The sequence below is a fragment of the Oenanthe melanoleuca genome, chromosome 3, assembly GCF_029582105.1.
Source record: "Oenanthe melanoleuca isolate GR-GAL-2019-014 chromosome 3, OMel1.0, whole genome shotgun sequence".
NCBI lineage: Eukaryota > Metazoa > Chordata > Aves > Passeriformes > Muscicapidae > Oenanthe > Oenanthe melanoleuca.
Genome location: NC_079336.1, coordinates 67,584,847 through 67,605,956, shown reverse-complemented (window position 1 = coordinate 67,605,956; position 21,110 = coordinate 67,584,847). Strand labels below are relative to the sequence as shown.

Sequence of the window (21,110 nt, the reverse complement as noted above, 5' to 3'; positions counted from 1 at the left end):
TTTTATTTGAGGCAATTTATTTATCTTCCTGCTTCTGTTTGGCTCAGCTCATTGTAAGTGCAATTATAATTTCCTATTCACAGAAAATGGCAATGGGGGAAGGGCCTATTAAGCAGTTCAGAATATAAAGAATCATTTTACTTTAAAAAGGTTGTCAGAATTCTTCCACCCTGATATATACCCATCCACCTGCATATGCAAAAGTAAGCACAAACATTAGGTTGTGGAATTCAATCAATTTTATATTCTCAGCAGAGAAGCTGACTTCCAAATGCACGTTTTAGGATTATGAGACGCTTTATTAATTTTCAGTCCCTCTGAAGTCAGTGTGGTAGTGTAAGGTAAAAGTTAATACTATTCTTTACCCCAATTTCTTAGCATTTCTATTCTGGAGGCATATTGAGACCCATAAAATCAACCAATACTTCAGAAAATTCCAATCTATAATAAACAGGAATCCTTTTGTCCCGCACACAGCTCTGGGTCTATTTTTACCCTCCCTCCCTTATTTTTCCATTTGACAGAAAGATGCATTAAACAATCAGGGAAAATCACAAGTGCTTTGGGACACTCCAAGACAGATGATGCAGCCTGACTGGTAAAAAGGGAAGAAAATAGAACAGCTCTCACAAACAAAAAAACCCCAACAAAGCAAAACCAGTCTCCATTAAGGCTTTGTTTGGCAGCTAAAACATTTGCTTTGGGACATGAGATAAGAATTTAACTTTTCAGACACTACTAGAAAAACTCAAATATTTATACAGCTATTATGGGGTATAATTTTATTTCCATTTTAAGACCAGGGGTAATATATACAGTTCATAAAGCAAATTTCTGTGCTGAAATTCAGCTTAGTTGAATAAATGTTGTCAGGTAATCAATTCTGGATTTTAAAAGTCTTCTACAATTATTAGTAACCAAAGCTGTGTTTGTATCTTCTTGAAGGCAATGGGAATTTGCATGGGATTAAACTATAATCCACTACACCAAACAATCAAACCAGCAACACCTTTACTTCTCAACCAGGACCTCTCACTGTGAACTTTTGGGATTAGTAGGTGATTTGGGCTTTCCTCCAGTGGCCTCTTACTTTATATTTGGTTGTTACCGCTCATCCAATGTGATAATTAGCTCAGTAATTGAATTTCTTCCTGAATTGCATTATTTTATGCAAACCAAGTATATCTCCTCCAGCAATTTCCCTAGAGAAAAAGTAATTGTGTTGGACTGTCTTCAGCTAAGTCTTTAGCAATTTTAAAGCTGATATCCTGCTTAGTTCCTGAAATATCTATTTCATGCTCTTTTAATCTCCCATTTACATGGACACTGGGATAACCCACTGGTTTGTGTAGCACTGCTTGTGACATTAAAAATATTGCTTCCTTTTGCAAAAAAATTAAGTCACTTTCTATACTCTCTTTCCCAAACATACTGCCTGGAAAGATTTTCTCCTCCCACCTCAGTTTCCCAATTTCCTTAGAAAGATAGAAAAAAGGCTGAGGCAGATTAAGGCAGTCTGGGGAATATAGAAAGTATATTGATAATCAGGTAAATTGAGGAAAATAAATAAATCATTGCTGATTTAATAATGCTAAATAAATCATTATTTCCAGAAGATCAAAATGAAATTCCAGCTGTTCTATCTGCCCTGCTGATGCTGAGTTTTCCTCCAAAACACAAATTCAAAATTTTCAGGATTCCTGCTGTGTAGAAGAGGATCTCTACTTTGAAAGAGAACAAAACAAAGAAAAGCAGTTTCCCTCTGGGAGATGCAGAGATGCCTTCCTAGGGTTGATCCAAAGTTTTTCTTTGTCTGTATCCAATGAATTTTAATCCACTCTTCGATGACATCTAACAGGCAAATTTAAAAGAGAGAAACTTTACTGTGCTGCAGCCCTATGATTATTCATGGGAAACTGGAAAAAAAATCTTCAGTATTTTCCTGTGAATGCCTAATGCTGCTGGCTCTATAAACAAAGGCTCAGCATTAAAAACACAGTAGCAGTTGTCTACAATGTGAGGCAGGAGGAGAATGACATGGCAGAATAAGCAGGCATCCATCAGTATTTGAAGGACACCAGAGGTAAAAACAATTATATTAATTGGAAGGGGAAGGACACTGAAGTAGTTTTAAATCAATTTCATCTGAAAGACAGAATGATTTCAGTGTGATTTTAACAGCAAGGGCTGACAGCCTCCTCATGCACGACCCTGCTCAGGTTTTCTGGGCAGCTGCATGGAAGATCCAACTTGGTTTTAGCTCACGTTTAAAAAGAGGGATCTCTTAAAAGTGAAAGCAATTCTTCCTTCCTGATCACTCAATCCAATTTTTATTTTTTATGCTTTCTTCCTCCTCTCCGTCCCTGACTGGTCCTTTGCTTCATCTAACAACAATAAAAAGTGGCTTTGATTTCACACTAGGAAACCAGGGGAGGACCAAGGTATAAAAAGTCCCAGTTGTTAAAGACAGTACTGTTGAATCATCCTCTTAAAACATAGAAAGGTCTTCTTATCAATAAAGCTTCCTGTTCTTAGAGCTTCTTCGCTTTCTTAAAAAGGTTTTTGCAACTGATTTTGAGGCTTTTTGGGTTTGGGTTTTTTGCGGTTTTTCTGTTTTTCTAATATTTTGGAGGTTTTGGTTGGTTTTTTTGTTGCTGTGGTTTGTTTAAGTGGGTGATAAAACCAGAGTCATCTGCTGAGATGACTCAGCATGTTTATTTGGCATATTCCAACACCTGTCTGGAAGCTTCTGCACTTCTGCAGCAAGGGAGATGAAAATGCGAGGTGTGAACTTGAGATCAAAAGCTGAGTGCCCAAACATAGATTAAACAGCCTACCTTAGTGCTCTGACATTCAAAGGTTTAGCTGGGGAATTCATCTCTTATTTGTAACCCAGGTGATTTAAGCACCTGCATACTTTAAAATACTCACTAATGCTTTACTAAAATGTCATAAATATTACTTGCTTTTGTCTTATTTAATTTCTTTCTCCTTGTCTAAGTATGCCTTTCCTTTTAAAAGGTATTTAATTACTGTTTTCAGATTATTTTTTACTACACAATAGAAGAAGTTTTATAAGTGGAAAGATTATGCAACTGCACAGAGGTTTTTTGTGTGCACTCTTGAGGATGCAAAAAAGGTCAAGATCCTGGTCCAGGTTCCTCTAATGATGGGGCTTAGCACAGGACTCTGCTTCACAGCTGGACCTCGCTGTCTGTAGTTGAAACAAATGCTTTTAATTTAAAAGCAAATGTGTTAATGACATTACACAAATACAGGTATCAGAAATAGTACATATGAGTGTTATTCTTCTGTTGTTCCCACTATGAGCCAACATAAACATTATAGGAAAGGTAAAACACTGTGGCCAGCCCTGGGCAAAGAGCTCCACAAGACTGATTCACCTGGGCTCTGAACTGATGGGCCTGTGAGTGAAGCAACAAAAGCCTGAGAAACTGCAAGGAGCTGGAGAGTAAGTAGAAAGGAGGTGATGAGAAATGTCCTGCTGAAGTTTTCACCAGAGAGAGTGAGAACAGATGGGGGGTGGGGGGGGGGGGCGGGGGGAGGAAAAAAAACCAAACAAAACAAATGTTGGGAGCCGCTTCAGCAAATGAGGCCAAGATGTTTTTCTCCTTTACTCCAGACAAAGAAAGAAACATTGTTTAAACATCATAAAAGGAGGAAAGGATAAAAAGGCATTTCAGAATTCACTCTTGATATTCTTTACTGCTGATAACAAAGTGTTTTCATGCTTTTTCAGTATGCAATATTAAAATAGCATATATTTGAGATATTTTAATTCTCACTTTCAGACTTAATGTGACTGCTTAATAATAAAATTATAACATAGAGATGGCAAGAAAGTATGAGGAAATACAAGACCACGACAAAAAACTGGTCTCCCAAAGAAAGCCTGTGTCAGAAATACTAGCTGCAAGTTTTCCATATCCATATTTCTCACCAAAAGATGGAAGGAGACAAAACAGAAGCTAACCAAGCCATTCCAGTGCAAATGCAGCATCAGTGACCCTACACTGAGGAACAACAAAAATCTTACAGCTACTGTGCAGTGTACAAAATCCAATCTAAAAGAGGGATAACTTTCAATACCTCTGGGTTCTTTTTAACTGCAAGGACTGTTGAGAATGTTAATAATTTACAGCATTCGTCTTTGTATCCTCTACAGTACTCTTCAGACTGAAAACATCTCTGATATTTTGAGAGCAAACACTGCTAGTCAAAGGACTTCAAAAGAAAAAAAAAATCCCACTAGCTTTCATCCAGTATTTACCTAGTCCCAACTAGCACAAAGTTTCAGAGGCAATTCTCAGTGGCAATGGTGACACAATTCTGCATTTTGCACTATCTCAGAATGAGATGGTTCACATTTTGCTCTTACAAGCCCCAAGGCAACCTGGGTCCACTGCATACCTTTGTAGATCAGGAGACAACCAAGACCCATGCATGGTGTAGCATGAACTGCTAACTGTGCACAACATGTCTTATCACCTCGGTTGGAATGGTTACACTTGGTGAATACCAGTTTTCACATTTTGGCAAAAGTGGCTTGAATAAGCATTTCCTTGAATGTAAAGTTTAGGTTTAGTACTCCAAACTTCACTTTGCCCCTAAATGTTTGATTCAGTTAAATCAACACAGAACGTGATCTACAATATCCAGGTGAGTGGCTGAACACTTGCTGAGAACACTTATTCTTATGAAGACCCATTTCAAGGGGTTTCCAATATTCAACATGACAGAAATTTTATGAGTTAACTTGATCTCATTAGATTTACATAATTTGGAAGCTAATAACTAGATGAACAGCATTATAAATCTTTAGTGCCACTGTATATCCACACACACCCCTACAGCACTACATGTGCCCTATTTCTGATGGAAGTGTATTATTCTCTATCACGTCCGGTTGCTGCCTTCCTTTCCAAATACATATTTAAAAGCCCTCCTCCTCTACCATGCTCATTTCTTCTCCTTTGTAGGTCTGAGTTCCTGCTTACCCATGCCTATTGGGTTACCCCCTCAGATACTGCATTGCATGCCTTTTCCTTTCTGCCCACCCACTCCTTTCTCTTTCCCTTTCCATTTATGCCACTTACAGTTTTGATCTCTACTTGTGTTCCTCCTGATCTCAGCATGCATTCCCTTTCTGATGTCTCCCTTCTGTTTTTAGTCTGTCCTCTTAGAATGATTCAGTGAATTGGAGTAGTGAATGCATCTTTAACTCGGCAGGGAACTACAGAGCACTGAATCAGAATACATTCCCAATTAATTATCACACATATGGCTCCTATTCAATTAGCCTCAATTTGTTTTATAGACTGCCAGGGGCAAAAATTTGAGAAGAAGAGATGTTACCAGTTAAAGAGATACTGCCAAACAGTTAAACTACATCTTTGAATTTTGTATAGCCTCCCTTTAGTGTGAAACTCCAGGCAACTCATGAAACACTTATTTTAATACCAAACCTACTTGATTAAAGGTGCCTAGTTTTCCCTGCCCATCCTTTCTCATGTTTTCCCAGCTCAGTATGACTCCTCATGTGGAGTCAAGCGATGAAGTGAAGAGCGGGTTGGAGAGGTGTGCACAGCTCCATGCTACAGCAGGTAGCCAAAGGGGCACATGTGGTCACTTGCTCTAGGGGAGATCACAGCTCAAGACACTAAAGAGAAGGTAGTTTCTAGAAGGGTTTATCTTAATCTGGGGCTGTACCAGAAGCAACACTCCCCACACCTGAATGCTGTGGCTTTTTCATGCTGCAAAGCTCTACACTGAATGGAATTAAAAACTCCCAAACCAGGCAAGTGCTGCAGGTACAAGTCCATGGGCAGTACTGGTGGTGTGCAAAACAGAGAGTGGTTACACACTACAGAAGGGAGCAGACAGGGAAGGGTCTTGAGAAGAGAGTCAGATGAATAAGTCTAATGAATACCATGCAATTTCAGAGAGCTCATGAAGAACTGAGGCTGAAGTACACACAAAGTTGTTCTTTGTTCTTCAAACGTCTTGGTTTTCTCTATTCTCTCCCCCAGTGCCAGAACCATGGCCACAAATGGCCCTGAAGAGCAGGGAATAGACTTCCCAAAGACCAGTTTATAATCATTATTGAAAGAGAGGAGAATGATGGGTTTTTTGTTTATTTTTTAAATCACCTCTATTGTGAAATCTGCCAGCCTTAAGAGAAGAGAAACTAAGGAAAAATGGTACCAACTTGCTAATATTTCAGCTTTTGCACTGCTGTGAGCCAGAGACTGCCACTTACAACTGCATCAATGGTATACTCAAGGACACCAAGTCAGGCCTAAGCATGCCTCAGTATAGACTGTGGTTTATCAGTACAGGCTGGATCCTCACAGATGTAAGCACCTTTGAAATTTCCAGAAAGGTTCTCACCAAATTTTACATGCTTAGTAAATAGGATTGGTAAGCCCTTTCAATTTGGGTTCATTCATTGGTCCTATTTGTTTTGATTTACCAATCCCATGTACTAATAAGCACCCATTTCAGGTTTATCTGCACGCTGATACTTATTTATACTATTTATACTATTTTGAAGAGTTCTAAATTAACTCAACTCTCAATAAAAGCCTGGAGGAGCCCTGAGGCCAACTCAGTGAAGACCTCTCTTAGAAGAACTACAGTCACCAAAGGGACCAGCATTCATCAATGAGTAATAGCTGTGAACAAAGGCACTAGAACCTCAGTTCATTTCAGAGCAAACAGAAATACAGTACTTCTTTCTGGTCAGTTCATAAAAACAGGATAGAAATAGAGGCAGCCAGAGGGAAACACAAAAATTTGCAGAGAAATCAGTTTGGAAGAAACTAAAATAATTGCAATGAACAGTAAAACTCAAGGCTACAATGTGGCTTTCAGACGAGGTAGCTAGAAATATTCAAGCAAGTTTGAACCCTAAGTAGGGCAGTGACAGTAGTTAGAACTACTACGTCTCATAACATATGATATTTGATGAAATAAGGCAAACACTATCTCCTGTCAATTAGTGGAAGAAAAGGGGAAAAAATGCTGAAGTTATATATTCATTCAAAATCAAAGTCTGAGCCATTACTGAACTATAAACATCTGCTGCAGTTGTTCCTCTGTAAATACCACTACTATGGAGGTCTAAGAACATGTGAAAAATCAAACAACACAGCAAGAAAAAGACTAAGAAAAAAAAAATCCTGTCTTAAAGAGAACAACTTAAAAGGTCTGAGTGTGCAGATCCCAAATGAAGCACATGGACAGTTATGGGTGAATGACATTTTATGTTTGGAGCAGGGGTTTTAACAGCTGTAACAGATGAGCAGGCTCACAGGGAAACCAGACGTACCAGCGTGTGTTAAAAATAAGCATTTGGAAGTGGAAGGCCTATTATTTTATGGGGAAAAATGGAGGGAACAGCCAGGTACTTTTCACAACTCCTTTTCCCACACATGTGCATAATGTGGGGTGAAGCAGAATTACGTGTACATTGGGAAAACTCTTCCCATTCCACCTGCAGGCTGTCTGCAATGGGCAGGTCAAGTGAGCAGGCAGAAAAAGAGAAGAAAAAGCCATCTGCACTACATCTGAAGCAGGGTAGGTTTTCCTTGCCCTCCATTCCCAGCTGTATTAACCCTACAGGTGGTTATTTTCCAGACCACAATGACTGGAACAATAACACAGTGATACACTTTAATAAAAGATGGAGAAAAGAAAGGCTTGCTCACATAGTCCCAAACACAGAGAGGCATCCTGTAATGCCAGTCTGAGATAACTGGCAATTTAATCACAGCCTCTTTAGAGACACTTAATTAATTCAGTTACACCACTCTGTAATTCATTCAAGGTGCTTCAAAGCTAATGCAAGCTGTGCCTTACCCAAAAATAGGCACTGAATCAGAATAATAGAAACAGGAAGGTGCAGGAGAGACAAGCAGCTTGTAAACAGTGAAATCTCCAGATTCCTGATGGCAGTTTGTTTGTGGGGACAAGTCACAGTTGCAGCAGAGAACAAACAGGCTGTTCATGTGATCCAGCTGTTAGACCCACTGAGGAATAAAAGTAAACTTTCTACTCTGTTCTGTCATTGTCATATCCAAGATACAAAGAAAGATAAGAGGAAGGGAGGAGAAGAACAGAGTCAGGCTGCAGCATGACAAAATATTTGAAAAAAAGAGCAAAAGAAGAGGAATTGAACAATAGTGTTTGGACAAACACTTTATGCTTTAAAGTGCCTATACATTAAACACGATTTACTGCTATTTCCTTTTGTCTCTCTGACATCCACAGCCTAATCATTCCAACAGCTGTGAAAATAGGAACTAAAAGAGCTGTCTTCTAACTGGGAAGCAGGACCCAGGCCAATGGCTGGACAAAAGTGTCACAGCAAACTTTCCTTTGCAAAAAAACAAACCCAAAAATAACAGAGAGAGAAAGAAAAATTCTCATCATTCAACTCCCACAAGGTAACCAGCTCACAAGCAGCAGCCCAGCTTCTCATTTTACACCCCTCTCTTTTCAACAACAAAGGCAGCAAAAGCTGCAAAACTGTGATTGCAAGAACTTTTCATTCTCATTCACCTTCCTTAATGCCTTATTTTTTCTTCTTTTTAGATATCCTTTTCCCCTCTGAAGGGTCCCTGACCTCAGTGATGCATTGGTGTAGTAGACCCTGCCTGCAGTGAGTAACAAAGGGCACATTAAAAGCAAACAGCATCTGCTGATTGCAGGGGAGAACACCCATGCTCTGTGCACACACCACAAGAGCCCAAACAGGCACAGCATGACTCCTGAATTTTGAAGAGCCTGTTAGGAATTTCACAGTTTGCTTACTATCAAAATGAATCCCTTTTTCTTTTTTTTTACGCACTGGAGTCCTTCAGCTCCTTGAAAAAACAAACATTTTAATTCTCCAAGACTTTCAGCTCCAGCTTGCATCATCTAGGATGGAAGAAGCTCAGTTAGAGAAACCAGAGGATACAAACTCTTTAGCCAGCCAAAAAGTGGGACTGAAAGAATCCTGGAAACATAAGATACATGTGTGTGCACTCAGAAAACACCAGGTAGGGACAACCAAACCAACACTTTAAGGAACAGAGGGATCAGTTACTCAGCACTCAGACTACTGGTCTAGTAGCCCTGTTCAAAGTTTCAACTTTGGATTCACTCTACCAAAAATGAACTGGACTTTTTTTTCCCCTCATTTAAATTCAGGCTGTTGGCCCAAACAAGATGCAAAAATAATTCTTCCTTAAGTGAAACAACAATGAAGTTTGCTTGACAACAGAAAAGTGTGCAAATGCTGATTACAATCAGTACAGAAATGACAATCTAAGAAAGGAATCTAATTTATGACTTGAAAGAGAAAACGATTTTGATACTTAGACTGTTTGTCAAAGTTGTTTTCAGTTATTCCAATTAAGAGGTTAAATTATATTAAAAAATAACCCTGGAACTGACAATATCTAACTTCATGTAAGTAATGTAAATGAATTATTTGTAGCTAGTATGTGATAATTTAATGTAGTCACCAATACAGCAAGGAAGTGTTTGAAAATTGAGTATATGAAGCAGGCAGAAAAAAAAGCTATGTAAAGTACATTGAAGATAGCTTTCTCTTGGGTAAAGTTCCTGTCAACAAGCAATGAGTATGGAAACAGAAAAAAAAAAAATCTCCAAGAGCTTCTGCTTTGTATGAACTCATATCAGGCAACACTGCAGTGAACCTGTGAATTTCCACGAATACCCTGAGCTGATCTTGGAAAAACTGTCAATGCACTCCAAAAAAGAAATCTGTACAGCAACAGCCCTGTTTGTTCTGTCTTATATAACCTTAAAACTCAGTGCACATTTGGTTGTGAGTAGCTGCAGCCCAAAGACAGGTAAATGAGCAGGAGCCAGAAACAACTTTCCATTCCAGCTCCAATTCTTGATCCTATCAACTCCACAGCTCAAAAAAAACCCAAAACAATTATGCTATCCCTTTGAATTTTTGCAAATTTAAAGGTCAAAATCCAAAGCAGTAAGACAAGGCTCATTAAGTTCATTCAATTAATTGAAATATTTTGTAGAAAATATCCTGCTTAATACAAAATTACTCCCCTTCATTGCCTTTTTCTATCTTTTCACAGTGTCCTTTTAATTAACCAGGAGTTTTGCAGTCCAACTCTCACTCATTCAGGTTAGCTCCTCATGTAAATGGAAGTAAAGCAAAGGAAAATCAGAAGTACTGGAGAAAAAATGAATACAGATTTAGAAGGAATCATTCCATGTACTTATTCTGCCACAGGTTCAGGCAAAGACTTATTTCACTTCGATGATAACCTGAACCTTCTACAAGGCTGTTTTCTACTTCTGAAAGGTTTTTGAGAGGCAAGGTTATAGAAGATACAGTAGAATTTCTAACAATCAAAAAAGAACCATTTTTTACAAATAATAACATAAGCCTTCTGGCTGAAGACAAAGTTGTAGTTGCTGCTTACTTTGAAAGGACAAGTGGTGGTGGATTAAGGTATTAAAAGGGTTTGGTTTGCTGCACTTGAGGTTTTACAGTTTATGCATAAAATAATGATCTTGCTTTGCAAAACTATTAGTATCAAGTTCTTCACTTCCCTTAGTGGTCACTACTGATGAAAACAAGTCACACATATACCCTTGTTAAACTATTAAGTATCAACCATTTTTTGTTACTTCCTGTGAATATCTCCTGCTCATTTTATATCAAAAGATTAGACAAATCAAAAGGAAATATAAATGACCCCTTCTATCTCTCTTGACAATAACCTAAAACTTGACACTAACCTAACTATATGGCAGTGATGTACTGTGGGAGTCCAGAGTATTCCTCTGGCTTCCTTGGAAGGTTTAAGACCCCCCTGGCGGGGTCCCCAAAGACCCTGGAATGAGACCCAGGTGTCTCAGGGGCTGGATTTGGCTCCTTGGAGCAGTTTGCCGACATTGAGAGAAGAAATGCAAGCCACAAAAGTAAATGGAGTGTAAATTAGACTGTTAGAATGTAGAATTAGCAGATTTCTAGAATGTTTGTGATAAGGGACACGTGGCCAAAATGGAGAATTGGGGGTGTGGATATTCTTCCTCCTTCTTCTCCGTGTCATCCATGCTGGGTGACACGCTGGCACTTTTAGATTGGATGAGAACAGATCTGGACCATGTAACAAGATTGTATTGTATTGGGGGTCATTTGTAAATACCTAGTACGTAGTTTAGACTATAAAAGATAAGTCCTGCCTCTGCCAGGCGGATTCTGCCATGGATGTCTGGCGAGCAGACTGCTGTTCGCTGGACAAAGCATTCCTGAGATAAGCAACAATAAACAACCATGAAAACCTCTAAGAACAGCCTCCTGCAGTCTCTCATCGGCGGGCATTGGAAAGAGCTGGGTTCCAAACCACCTGCATGTCCACCAGAGGTGATCTCAGGTCTAAGGAGACACCTCAGGATGTGACATTTGGCGTCCTCTGGATGGGCTGCAGCCTACAAAGGTGGGTGCGGACCCCTGGACCCTGAAAACCCAGCTCGAGAAGATGCACACAGCTGGAGGAGACCCCCTCAGGCAGAGACATTTGACCACCTGGCTGGTCCTTGTAGCCTGCAAAGGCAGATACAGACCTCCAGAAGACCGAGCTTCAGAAGAGGCACGCCGTTGAAAAGGACTGCGGAGGAGATTTTTGGCCCTCTGCCAAGAAAAGCCGCGGTCAGACGCGAGTCGGAGAGGAGGTGTCCCGGGAAGCCTCGCTCCTGTGCACTGCTGGTCAGTTTCAGGAACCTCCGAATCGATTTTGGACAAATTGCTTTTGGGTAAGACGGTTCAGATTCAGATACATCATAGGAACACTATAGGCAGAACTCTCAGCCAGGAACAGCTCACTTTACTATCCACTTTGAAAGTTTTAGCTTTTGTTCATCCTGTCTCTGTCACAGAGAAGGAATTCTGAGATTTGCTTGTGTGGGTGAAGCTTCATTACCCACAGGCAGAAACAAATGTACTATTTATAGCAGGATTCTGGCAAAAAGTTAATTGTGGTTGATATAAGTCTGTAACTCTGAAAGATAAGGGAGTGAAGGACTCCCGAAAGTGTAGCTTTATCCAGTCTCTCCTTGGCAGAAAGCAATTAAAGTCCCTCAGAGACTGGGGAAGGATTCTCACCTAGCTATGAGCTGGGGGAGGGAAATTTATGGCTGCCGTGCCAGCAGCAGCGGGTTCAGCAAAGGATTTTTTAACGGTAGCACAAGTTATGTTAGAGGCATTGTCTGCTGAAAAAATAAAGGTTTCTAGTCCTCTGAAGGCCATAGAGGGTCTCTCAGGACTTGAAAAGGGGACATCCAGCCAGCAGCTGGTGTCTACACAAACTGTCTGCCAGCAGCAGACCAGTTCGTCTTCGGACATCCTAGATTCCTCAGATTCACCCAAATTCCTAGAATTACCTGAACCTAACCCTAAATCGGGAAAACTCAGAATGGAGGTTTTTCCAAAGAATTTTGACGATTTAGACTTTTGTTTTTTCAGTCCCTCAAAAATGACCTCACCACCAGCAGGGAGGCAATTGCATTCTACCCGGGGAGCGGTGGGGGGATCAAGGGAGGGAGATGAAATGGGACACACGATACCTTATACTTCTACAATGCTAGAACAGACAATTCGTGGTGCTGCGGGAATACACAGAGTAACTGCAACGCCATCGGGATTTCAGATCAGGGACACTTTTACCGGCTTTGTCACCACTTTCACGGAGAGGGACGCCACAGATCTCGGAAAGCGGGGCGGGGGGGACACGAACACGCGCAGCAGTGGCGGGGGGTGGAGATATGAGTATAGAAACCGCAGCGCGATTCATTGTCCGCGGAAAAACCCCGTTGGTCAGTGGCACTTCATGGGGAACCCAGGCGGAGCGACCCCCAGGGGCGGCGGGATCGATCCCTGACGCGGCGGGCGGGGGAATTTCTCGCGGCCGGGGGGAGGTGGCTCCGGGCGGGATCGGCGCGGCGAGATTCGCGGGGGTGGCGCTGCCCATGCCGGGGACGGGCTGGGTCTCGGCTGCCGGCACAGGAGCGGCGGCGGGGCCAGCCACGTCCGGGGGGGACGAGTCACACCCGGGAGGGAGAGCAGGACAGCCCGACCCGGGAGCAGCCAGCGACGCATGCGTGGTTCGACCTAAGCGTAGGGAACACACGCAGGCGCAGCGCCTGGAGGTGCCAACATCCCCGAACACGGAAGTGAGAGGAACAGAACAGGGACACTCAAATGTAGATAGGCATCACGGCATGCGGGCACGAAGGCCAAGATTTAGTTCACAGAGCAGTGATTCCAGCGTGGAAGGGCCAGAAATAAGTCACCACAGGGCAGAGCCGGCCCGTGCCGGACGGAGGACGGGGTGCAGCAGCTGCGGCCCCGGCCCCGGCCCCGGGCAGGAAGCGCGCGGGAAACACAAAACCCAGAAATGTCAGCGATGCAGGGAAAACTGTTTCAGGGAAGGACAGATTCAAAAAGGGGAAAAAATTCATGCTTTGTAAAGTCAAAAGAGAAAAATTTAACAACTTTTAAGCAATTGCAGGCAGCTGCCCGAACGGAGCTGATTCAAAGAAAACCCAGGCACAGCGGCGTGAGGTCCCCAGCCCAGGGCTCACAGAGAGGAGGGGGAGCGCCGCTGCCCCGCTCCCAAAAAAGGGCTCCGACAGTACCCCCGCTGCTCTCCCCTGCCCTGCACGGGTCAAGTGCTGCTGAGGGGAGGAGGAATGGGGGATGGAGAGACACCAAGACCTGTTTTTATCTATATTGTGGAGAACAAGCAGAACGAGGGAAATTGATAAAAGATTCAATTTTATTTTCAGTTCTTGCATGTTAAACTAAGGTGTTTGTTTTTGTATTGTTAAAAAGATGCTGAAATTTTAAGTGATGAAGGTATTTTAATAGTATTAGGTATTTTAATAATTGAAGGTATAATAAGGTATTTTATATTTTATTTGAATACACATCATCTATATTTAGTGATTTGTTATTTCTCAGATATGAGTGTACGTTTATTTAAATGTCAACATTGAGTTTTAATTTTCCTATAATTAATTGTTTCAAAGAAACCAGTTTCTAAGTATTTGCAATACTGTCAATATAAATCAATAGATTTCGAATTCTTATAAGAAGCTTGCAGATTTATGTTTTGCAGATTTATGAATATTTTAGTTTTCCCTTCAAATCAAATTGCAATGGATTTCTAGTCTACATTTTTAAAATTATCAATGAAATGTTGTGTGAACACAAATCAAGACCACTTCTAGGATCATCATTTGAATTGTAAAACTTAATTTAAATCAAAATTCTTTTCACATATATTGGAAAAGCAGTATTTATCTATCAGTTCAATTTTTAAGATTTAAATATAATTTCTATATTTAATTTTAAAAACACTGTAATAAGATTGTATGAATTCTGTATCACAGAATGATTTTATTTTCTGTTTCATTGTTTAATTTGAACTCTTTCAGCATTTTAAGTAAGTTTTGGAAAGTCTCCAGGTGTATTCTTGAATCAAATGTGTAATTAGTTAAGTTGTGAACTTAATGGTTTTTTTTGTCTTTCTTTTATTAATTCTCTCTTTTATTTTGGCAGGTCTTTTGTGACCTGGCCCTGTGTAAGTTTTGAATATTTTGCAGAATCCAGAAAATTATTTGAGCTCCATTCTCAGAATGAATTTCTAGTGTTATGGTTTTCCTGAGTTGCTATCACAGAAGCATTGCAGCAGCTTGCCATGTTCAAAGCATTTTACCCTAAAGAAGAATTTTAGAGAAAATGAGTTGCTAAAGGAATTTGATTTCTTCTTCACCTTGAAATATTTTGTATTGTAGTTTTGTTGTTAAGAGTTGTGAGTTTTTTTTTTCTTTAATAAGAAGATGTCAGGGAGTTCTCTTCCAATTAGAGTTTAGGCTCTGGCCAAGCCTTGATTCTAACTGAAAGAGAAAAATGTGTAAACCCAGGAGTTTTCTGCATCAAAATAATATTCCAGTCGTTTGGATTGGCAATATGACCTTGTCAGTATGACAGCTGAAGCTAACCTTGAAGTGAATTTGGTGTTCATTTTCCGGAGATGACCATCTGATTCCTCATTGAATCAAGGTTTGTCAGCTGTTTGCAGACCCTGAGGTGAAGACACAGTTTTTTAAGAGGTGATGACACAGTTTTTAAAAATTGATGATTATCTAATCTTGTAAATGTATGTTTGATGTTTAAGGTATTGATAATTGCTGTATTGTGTTTTAACTTCAGAAGATTTAAACTTTGTGTTTGTTTTTTGTTAGAAAATAGTTGAAGGAAAATTCTCCAGTTTTGATCAAAAATCTAGAAACAAAGAAAAATTGAAAAGCTTTCAAAATAAGTATTTGGGGGAAGGGTTCTGCTTGTGTCTCCACAGAGAGAGGACAAAGATGAATGCCAATAAGATACGTGAGGCAATGTCCAGCCAAGATGCGGGCAGATGCCAGCCATGGAAATGAAGGGGCAAGCTCACAGATTGAATCAGAAACAAAGATGATGAACTTCTCTCCAGACAACTGACTTAAAAAACTAATAAACCTCTTTAGATGGGTCAGTGGGCCTTGAAAAAGAAGAAATTGAGTGCTTTGAAGAATTTAGTCAAGATGATGATTTGCTCATTGTGGCATCCATGCAACAGAAGCTGCAAAAAGCTCATGACTGTCTGATCACAAAAGTGAAAAAGGCTGGATTGGAAATTAGCACTTCAAGATTTGTGAAATTGCACACTGGAATTTTTCATGTTTGTTACTCTGAAGAAGACCTCTGGTTCATGAAGATTGCTTCATGATCTCAGAAAGCTGAATGAGACTGTAAAACCTCAGAAAATAGAAATCAGCTCAAAAATCAACAATTTGCAAGACCTACAACAATTTTTTGGAAAGATAAACTGGATGAAACCGATTTTAGAAATCACAAGAGAAGACCTTTCATTTTATTTAATTTTCTGAAAGGAACAGCGATATCAAATTTTCTAAAACTCTCACACCAAAAGCACGAAGAGCTTTGGAAAAGGTTGCAGGAATTTTATAGCAGAAACAAGCACATCGTTATTTAGATTCATTGCCTTTTTGTTTAGTGGTGTTGAGAGAAGGAACACAGTCATATGGTTTAATTTTTTAATGGGATGAGTCTTAAAGGGACCAACTTTTAATTATAGAGTGGATTTTTCTATCTTACCAATCCCCAAAGACAATTTTTACAGATTTAAAAATAATAGATCATAATAAAGGGAAAAACAAGGTTAATGACAATGACAGGCAGAGATTTTTTATAATGCATTTACCCATGAAAAAGCAGTGTTTTGATTTGGCACACCAAAATCACTGGATTTGGCAATTGTATTGTTATATTATACAGGTATTTATACAATTCACTATCTGAGTCACAGGTTGTTGAAAGCAAAATTAAAGTTCAGAGAAAAATCAAAAATGAGTGAGGAACCATTGGACGGGATCATAGTGTTCACTGATGGTTCAGGGAAAACTCACAAATCAGTAATTATATATCAGAATTAAATTATAGGAAAATAGAAATTGGATGTGGAAACAGTGCAAGATTCACCACAAATTGTGAAATTGGCAGCAATGGTCAGAGTTTTTGAATTGTTCTAGCAACCCCTTGATTTAATCAAAGATTCGGTGCATGTGAAAAACATAGTTAAAAGATTGGAAGGGTCACTTTTAAAGAAAACAAGCAATGACATTCTATATTCATATTTATCATATATGAAAACATTGCAGAAAAACAGGACACATAAATATTCTATTACACATATTAAAGCTCATCATTCCCAGAATTTTGGTAGAGGGAATGCACGGACAGCCGGATTGACCATGTCTTTTGCAAACCTTGCCAGATATTTTTAAGCAGGTAAAATTAAGCCATGCATTTTTCATCAAAATACACAAGCATTGATTGAATTTTTTCACATTTCAAAAAAGCCAAGCAAAAGAAATTACTTAGTCCTGTCGGGATTGTCAAATGATATAGTCGCCAGTTTTTATGGGAGCAGTCAACCCTAGGGGACTGCAAGGTCTTCAACTGTAGCAGACGGACGTGACAAAATACTCATTTTTTGGAAAACTGAAAAAACATTTATATCCTAGTTGACATCATTTTATGAACAATTTTAGAGAAAAAAAAAAAGGGGGGGGAGACAGAAGCTATGCCTCACATGTGATTGAACAAAAGTTTTATTATGTATTAAACTTCTTAAATAGTTCTTTTTTAGAGTGAACTCCACCAATTATAAGATATTTTACAAATGATACAAGAGCAAAGCTAAAAGAAAATCCTTTGGTTTTGATCAGAAATTTAGAAACAGGTAAAAACTGAAGGGCCTTTCAAACTAATCATGTGGGGAAAAGATTGTGCTTGTGTTTTCACAGATAAAGGATTGAGATGGATTCCTACAAAATGCATGAAACCATATTGGGCCCAAACGCAAGCAGAAGCCAATCGTGGAAGTGAGGAAAATAGTTCGCAGACAAAATTGAAGACAAAGGATGTGAACTCATTTTCAGACAAGACATAAAAGATTTAAGGACTGACAGTGAAACATGTTTGTTTAAATGTTGTATCTTATCTTTTCGTCAACTATGTTAGATAACAAAGCAGATTTATCAGTGATGCAGCCAAGGGAGAAGGTTTGGAGAAAATTTAACAGAAACAGCGGGGTTGGACACAATTTGTTTGGGACATTCCAGGCCAGGAAGGCCATTTTCAATATGTCTGGTGGGATTGCCAGTGAGAGAATGGCCCATTCCAGAGGGCATCCCTTCATGGGCAATGCGAGTTGTGACAGCTCCTGTGGACGGATGGCATGTGTGGGTTCAATTTCTCCCTGTGGCCTTTTTCGAACCAGAAGAATTAGAAATGTTTTGCTTCAACAAGAATGGACTTCTGCATTGTATTTAATATTTCAGGAGTGACAAAGAATCAAACAATGAATGTTACTCTGAAACAGGATGTATATAATAATTGTATTATAGTCTCAAACAAACCATCCTTCCAAGTTTTAGCACAGTTACTGCTGGGAACATTTTTTGTTTGTAGGGACAAAATTTGGGCTGCTATCCCTGCTTGCATGAACTTGTCTGATCATTCAAAATCAACTCAGAAGAACATAAGACAGTTGCAAAAAGGTGTGGCAAAGCTTGAAAAAGTTACTAGATCAAGGATGGATGGTCTGTTTGACATTTTTGATCTTTTACCTTTGTAAAAAGAAATTTTGAAAGTAGAATTTTATATATTAGTAGGGCTTGTAGTTCTTCTCGTCATTTTGCCATGCATCATTCAGTGCATTTGTCATGCCATGGAGAAAGCTGTAAAAGAGATGTTTTTGGTGCAAACAGAGGGGGGAGATGTGGGAGTCCAGAGTATTCCTCTGGCTTCCTTGGAAGGTTTAAGACCCCCCTGGCGGGGTCCCCAAAGACCCTGGAATGAGACCCAGGTGTCTCAGGGGCTGGATTTGGCTCCTTGGAGCAGTTTGCCGACATTGAGAGAAGAAATGCAAGCCACAAAAGTAAATGGAGTGTAAATTAGACTGTTAGAATGTAGAATTAGCAGATTTCTAGAATGTTTGTGATAAGGGACACGTGGCCAAAATGGAGAATTGGGGGTGTGGATATTCTTCCTCCTTCTTCTCCGTGTCATCCATGCTGGGTGACACGCTGGCACTTTTAGATTGGATGAGAACAGATCTGGACCATGTAACAAGATTGTATTGTATTGGGGGTCATTTGTAAATACCTAGTACGTAGTTTAGACTATAAAAGATAAGTCCTGCCTCTGCCAGGCGGATTCTGCCATGGATGTCTGGCGAGCAGACTGCTGTTCGCTGGACAAAGCATTCCTGAGATAAGCAACAATAAACAACCATGAAAACCTCTAAGAACAGCCTCCTGCAGTCTCTCATCGGCGGGCATTGGAAAGAGCTGGGTTCCAAACCACCTGCATGTCCACCAGAGGTGATCTCAGGTCTAAGGAGACACCTCAGGATGTGACAATGTACCTTCAGCAGAGGCTGGTTCTCTAGAAAGGGAACTGCATGCCTTCAAAATGCTCTGGTTGAAGTAAAATGTAGCAGATGTTAAAATTCTCACTTCCGACTTAGTATCGTTCAAAGTTTCCATCCAAAACTGTATAGCTGTCTGTGGGATTAGTGGTAGTTTCCTGCCTTTCCATAACTGCCCTCCACAGCCTTGAAAGAACTGAACTGTTGACCCAGTAAAAAAGATGTGGGAGAGGATTTTTCAAGATCTAGTCCCAGTGTGCAAAATTCAGCTCCTCTCGAAAGGTTTCCACAAATCTGATCGCATTCAGAAACAAATACAAAACCTCTTTATACATCTTTATATATCTTGCCTTTGTTTGACTAATTTCTTTATAGATGAGTACATATTCACTCACTGACACAAGACAAAAAGTAACAAAATAAAACTCTTCAAACTAAGAGACACCAGCAGCACTAACACGAGGCGTGGTAAGTGTATGGCCCTTCTCTCTGGTGAGGCCAAGCCCTGACTTGGCCAATGCAATTTTCCCTGTGTGCCTTATATCACAGTTCTGCAGCTGCAGTTACCTGCTGCATCCCACAGGGTAGCATTTAGTCAGCCTAGTTAGTATAAAATGTATTTATGCAGTCTGACTGCAAGTGCCAAAGGCTTCAGAGATTTAGTTGCTAGCACTAGCTAGCAAGACAAAAAAAGGCTGACTACTGGGAGTTTTACTGCTTTTTCTTTTTCACAGTTTCGTTACTGTGTGTCTGTACAACAAATGCAACATGACACCGCATCTGTAACATACCGATAATTGCTTAAATACATTTTCAGAAATAGCCAAATAACCATGGGAAAGTAAAACACCAGAAACAAGATTCAAAGATTAACCTCTCATGCCCTAATTTAAGGATTAGCTTTGGAAACAAAAATACCACCAGAAATGAAACTAACCAGAATAAAACCCTTACAAATAACAAGGGTAGAAATTTTTGAAGAGTCTTACTTGTAGTTTTTCTCCCAGAACTTGACTGGTCGTGCGTACGATGCGATGAAGATGACGCTACCCAGAAATGGACTCAGTGGTGTAGAAAAGACTGAAGCGGCCAGAGTTTGAAAAAAAAGCATAGCAGAGTCTGAAAATTGCAAGTTAAGGTAACATGGAAAGGTAGGAAGGCAGGTAGTGCCAAATCACACATTACCAGCATTACTCAGTGGCTCCTCAATGCTACAGTTTTATTATCGGGGTGGCCCAGTCTAATCTCTGCCCGAGGACAGATGCTAAGCAGAGGCAGTGCAGCAAACACCCTTGCCCAGCTACCTAAGCCACCTTCTGTGTAAAACATAAAACATAAAAGTGCCTTTCCAGAGTCTGACACAGAGTTTAAAACACACACACGAGGAAGAGAACCAATCCTCTTGGAAATTATTTGTTCTCCATACTGGAGTCTTGCTTTCATCGTGTCCAGTGTTCCATTCTATGGGTTTCTGCTTGTTTTAGAATGACATGGTATGTGAAGAAACTATGCCTCTATACTCCAACCTGCTGCTTCAAAGTCACGCTTTGATGACATTAATTCTTCCCGAGAATTTGTTATTCCATGCTGACCAAAAGCAAAAAAATATTCAGTGTTTCATACTTTTGAAATATATAAGAAATGAAAAGGTGAGGACAGGGGAATAATAAGTATCACACATAAACATCATAATCAATGTCTGAACCCATAGTTTACTTAAAATGCAATAATAATTCAGGCTGCTGGAAAGCAAGTTAGGAGATGCATAAGGATACTGAAAAAGATGTAAGTTAAAAGGAACATAATTAAATAAATGGAAGAAAATAAAATGTTAGGCCTAAATTCTTCACTAATTCATAACACACCCATGAAATTTAACAAAAATTACTTTCAAACTGGCATAATAGACCAGTTGACATTCCTCCTCTTTGGAAGGGAGGTGCAAAATAAAGAAGCCGTGAACTAAAGGAACTACTATCAATAGACAGTGATCAAGCACATCTCAAACTAAATTTCAGGTAAAATCACTCAATAACCAGAGTGCTT

General features: G+C 39.8%; 1 protein-coding gene across 1 annotated transcript in view; it reads right to left on the bottom strand.

Annotated features, from left to right (window-relative positions):
- PCNX2 (pecanex 2) overlaps positions 1 to 21,110 on the bottom strand; it is a 160,961-nt gene that overhangs the window by 45,557 nt on the left and 94,294 nt on the right. The window contains exon 23 of the mRNA XM_056487140.1: positions 20,054 to 20,181. Within this exon, the coding sequence (XP_056343115.1) occupies positions 20,054 to 20,181 (128 nt within the window). The remainder of the gene's footprint in view (positions 1 to 20,053; positions 20,182 to 21,110) is intronic.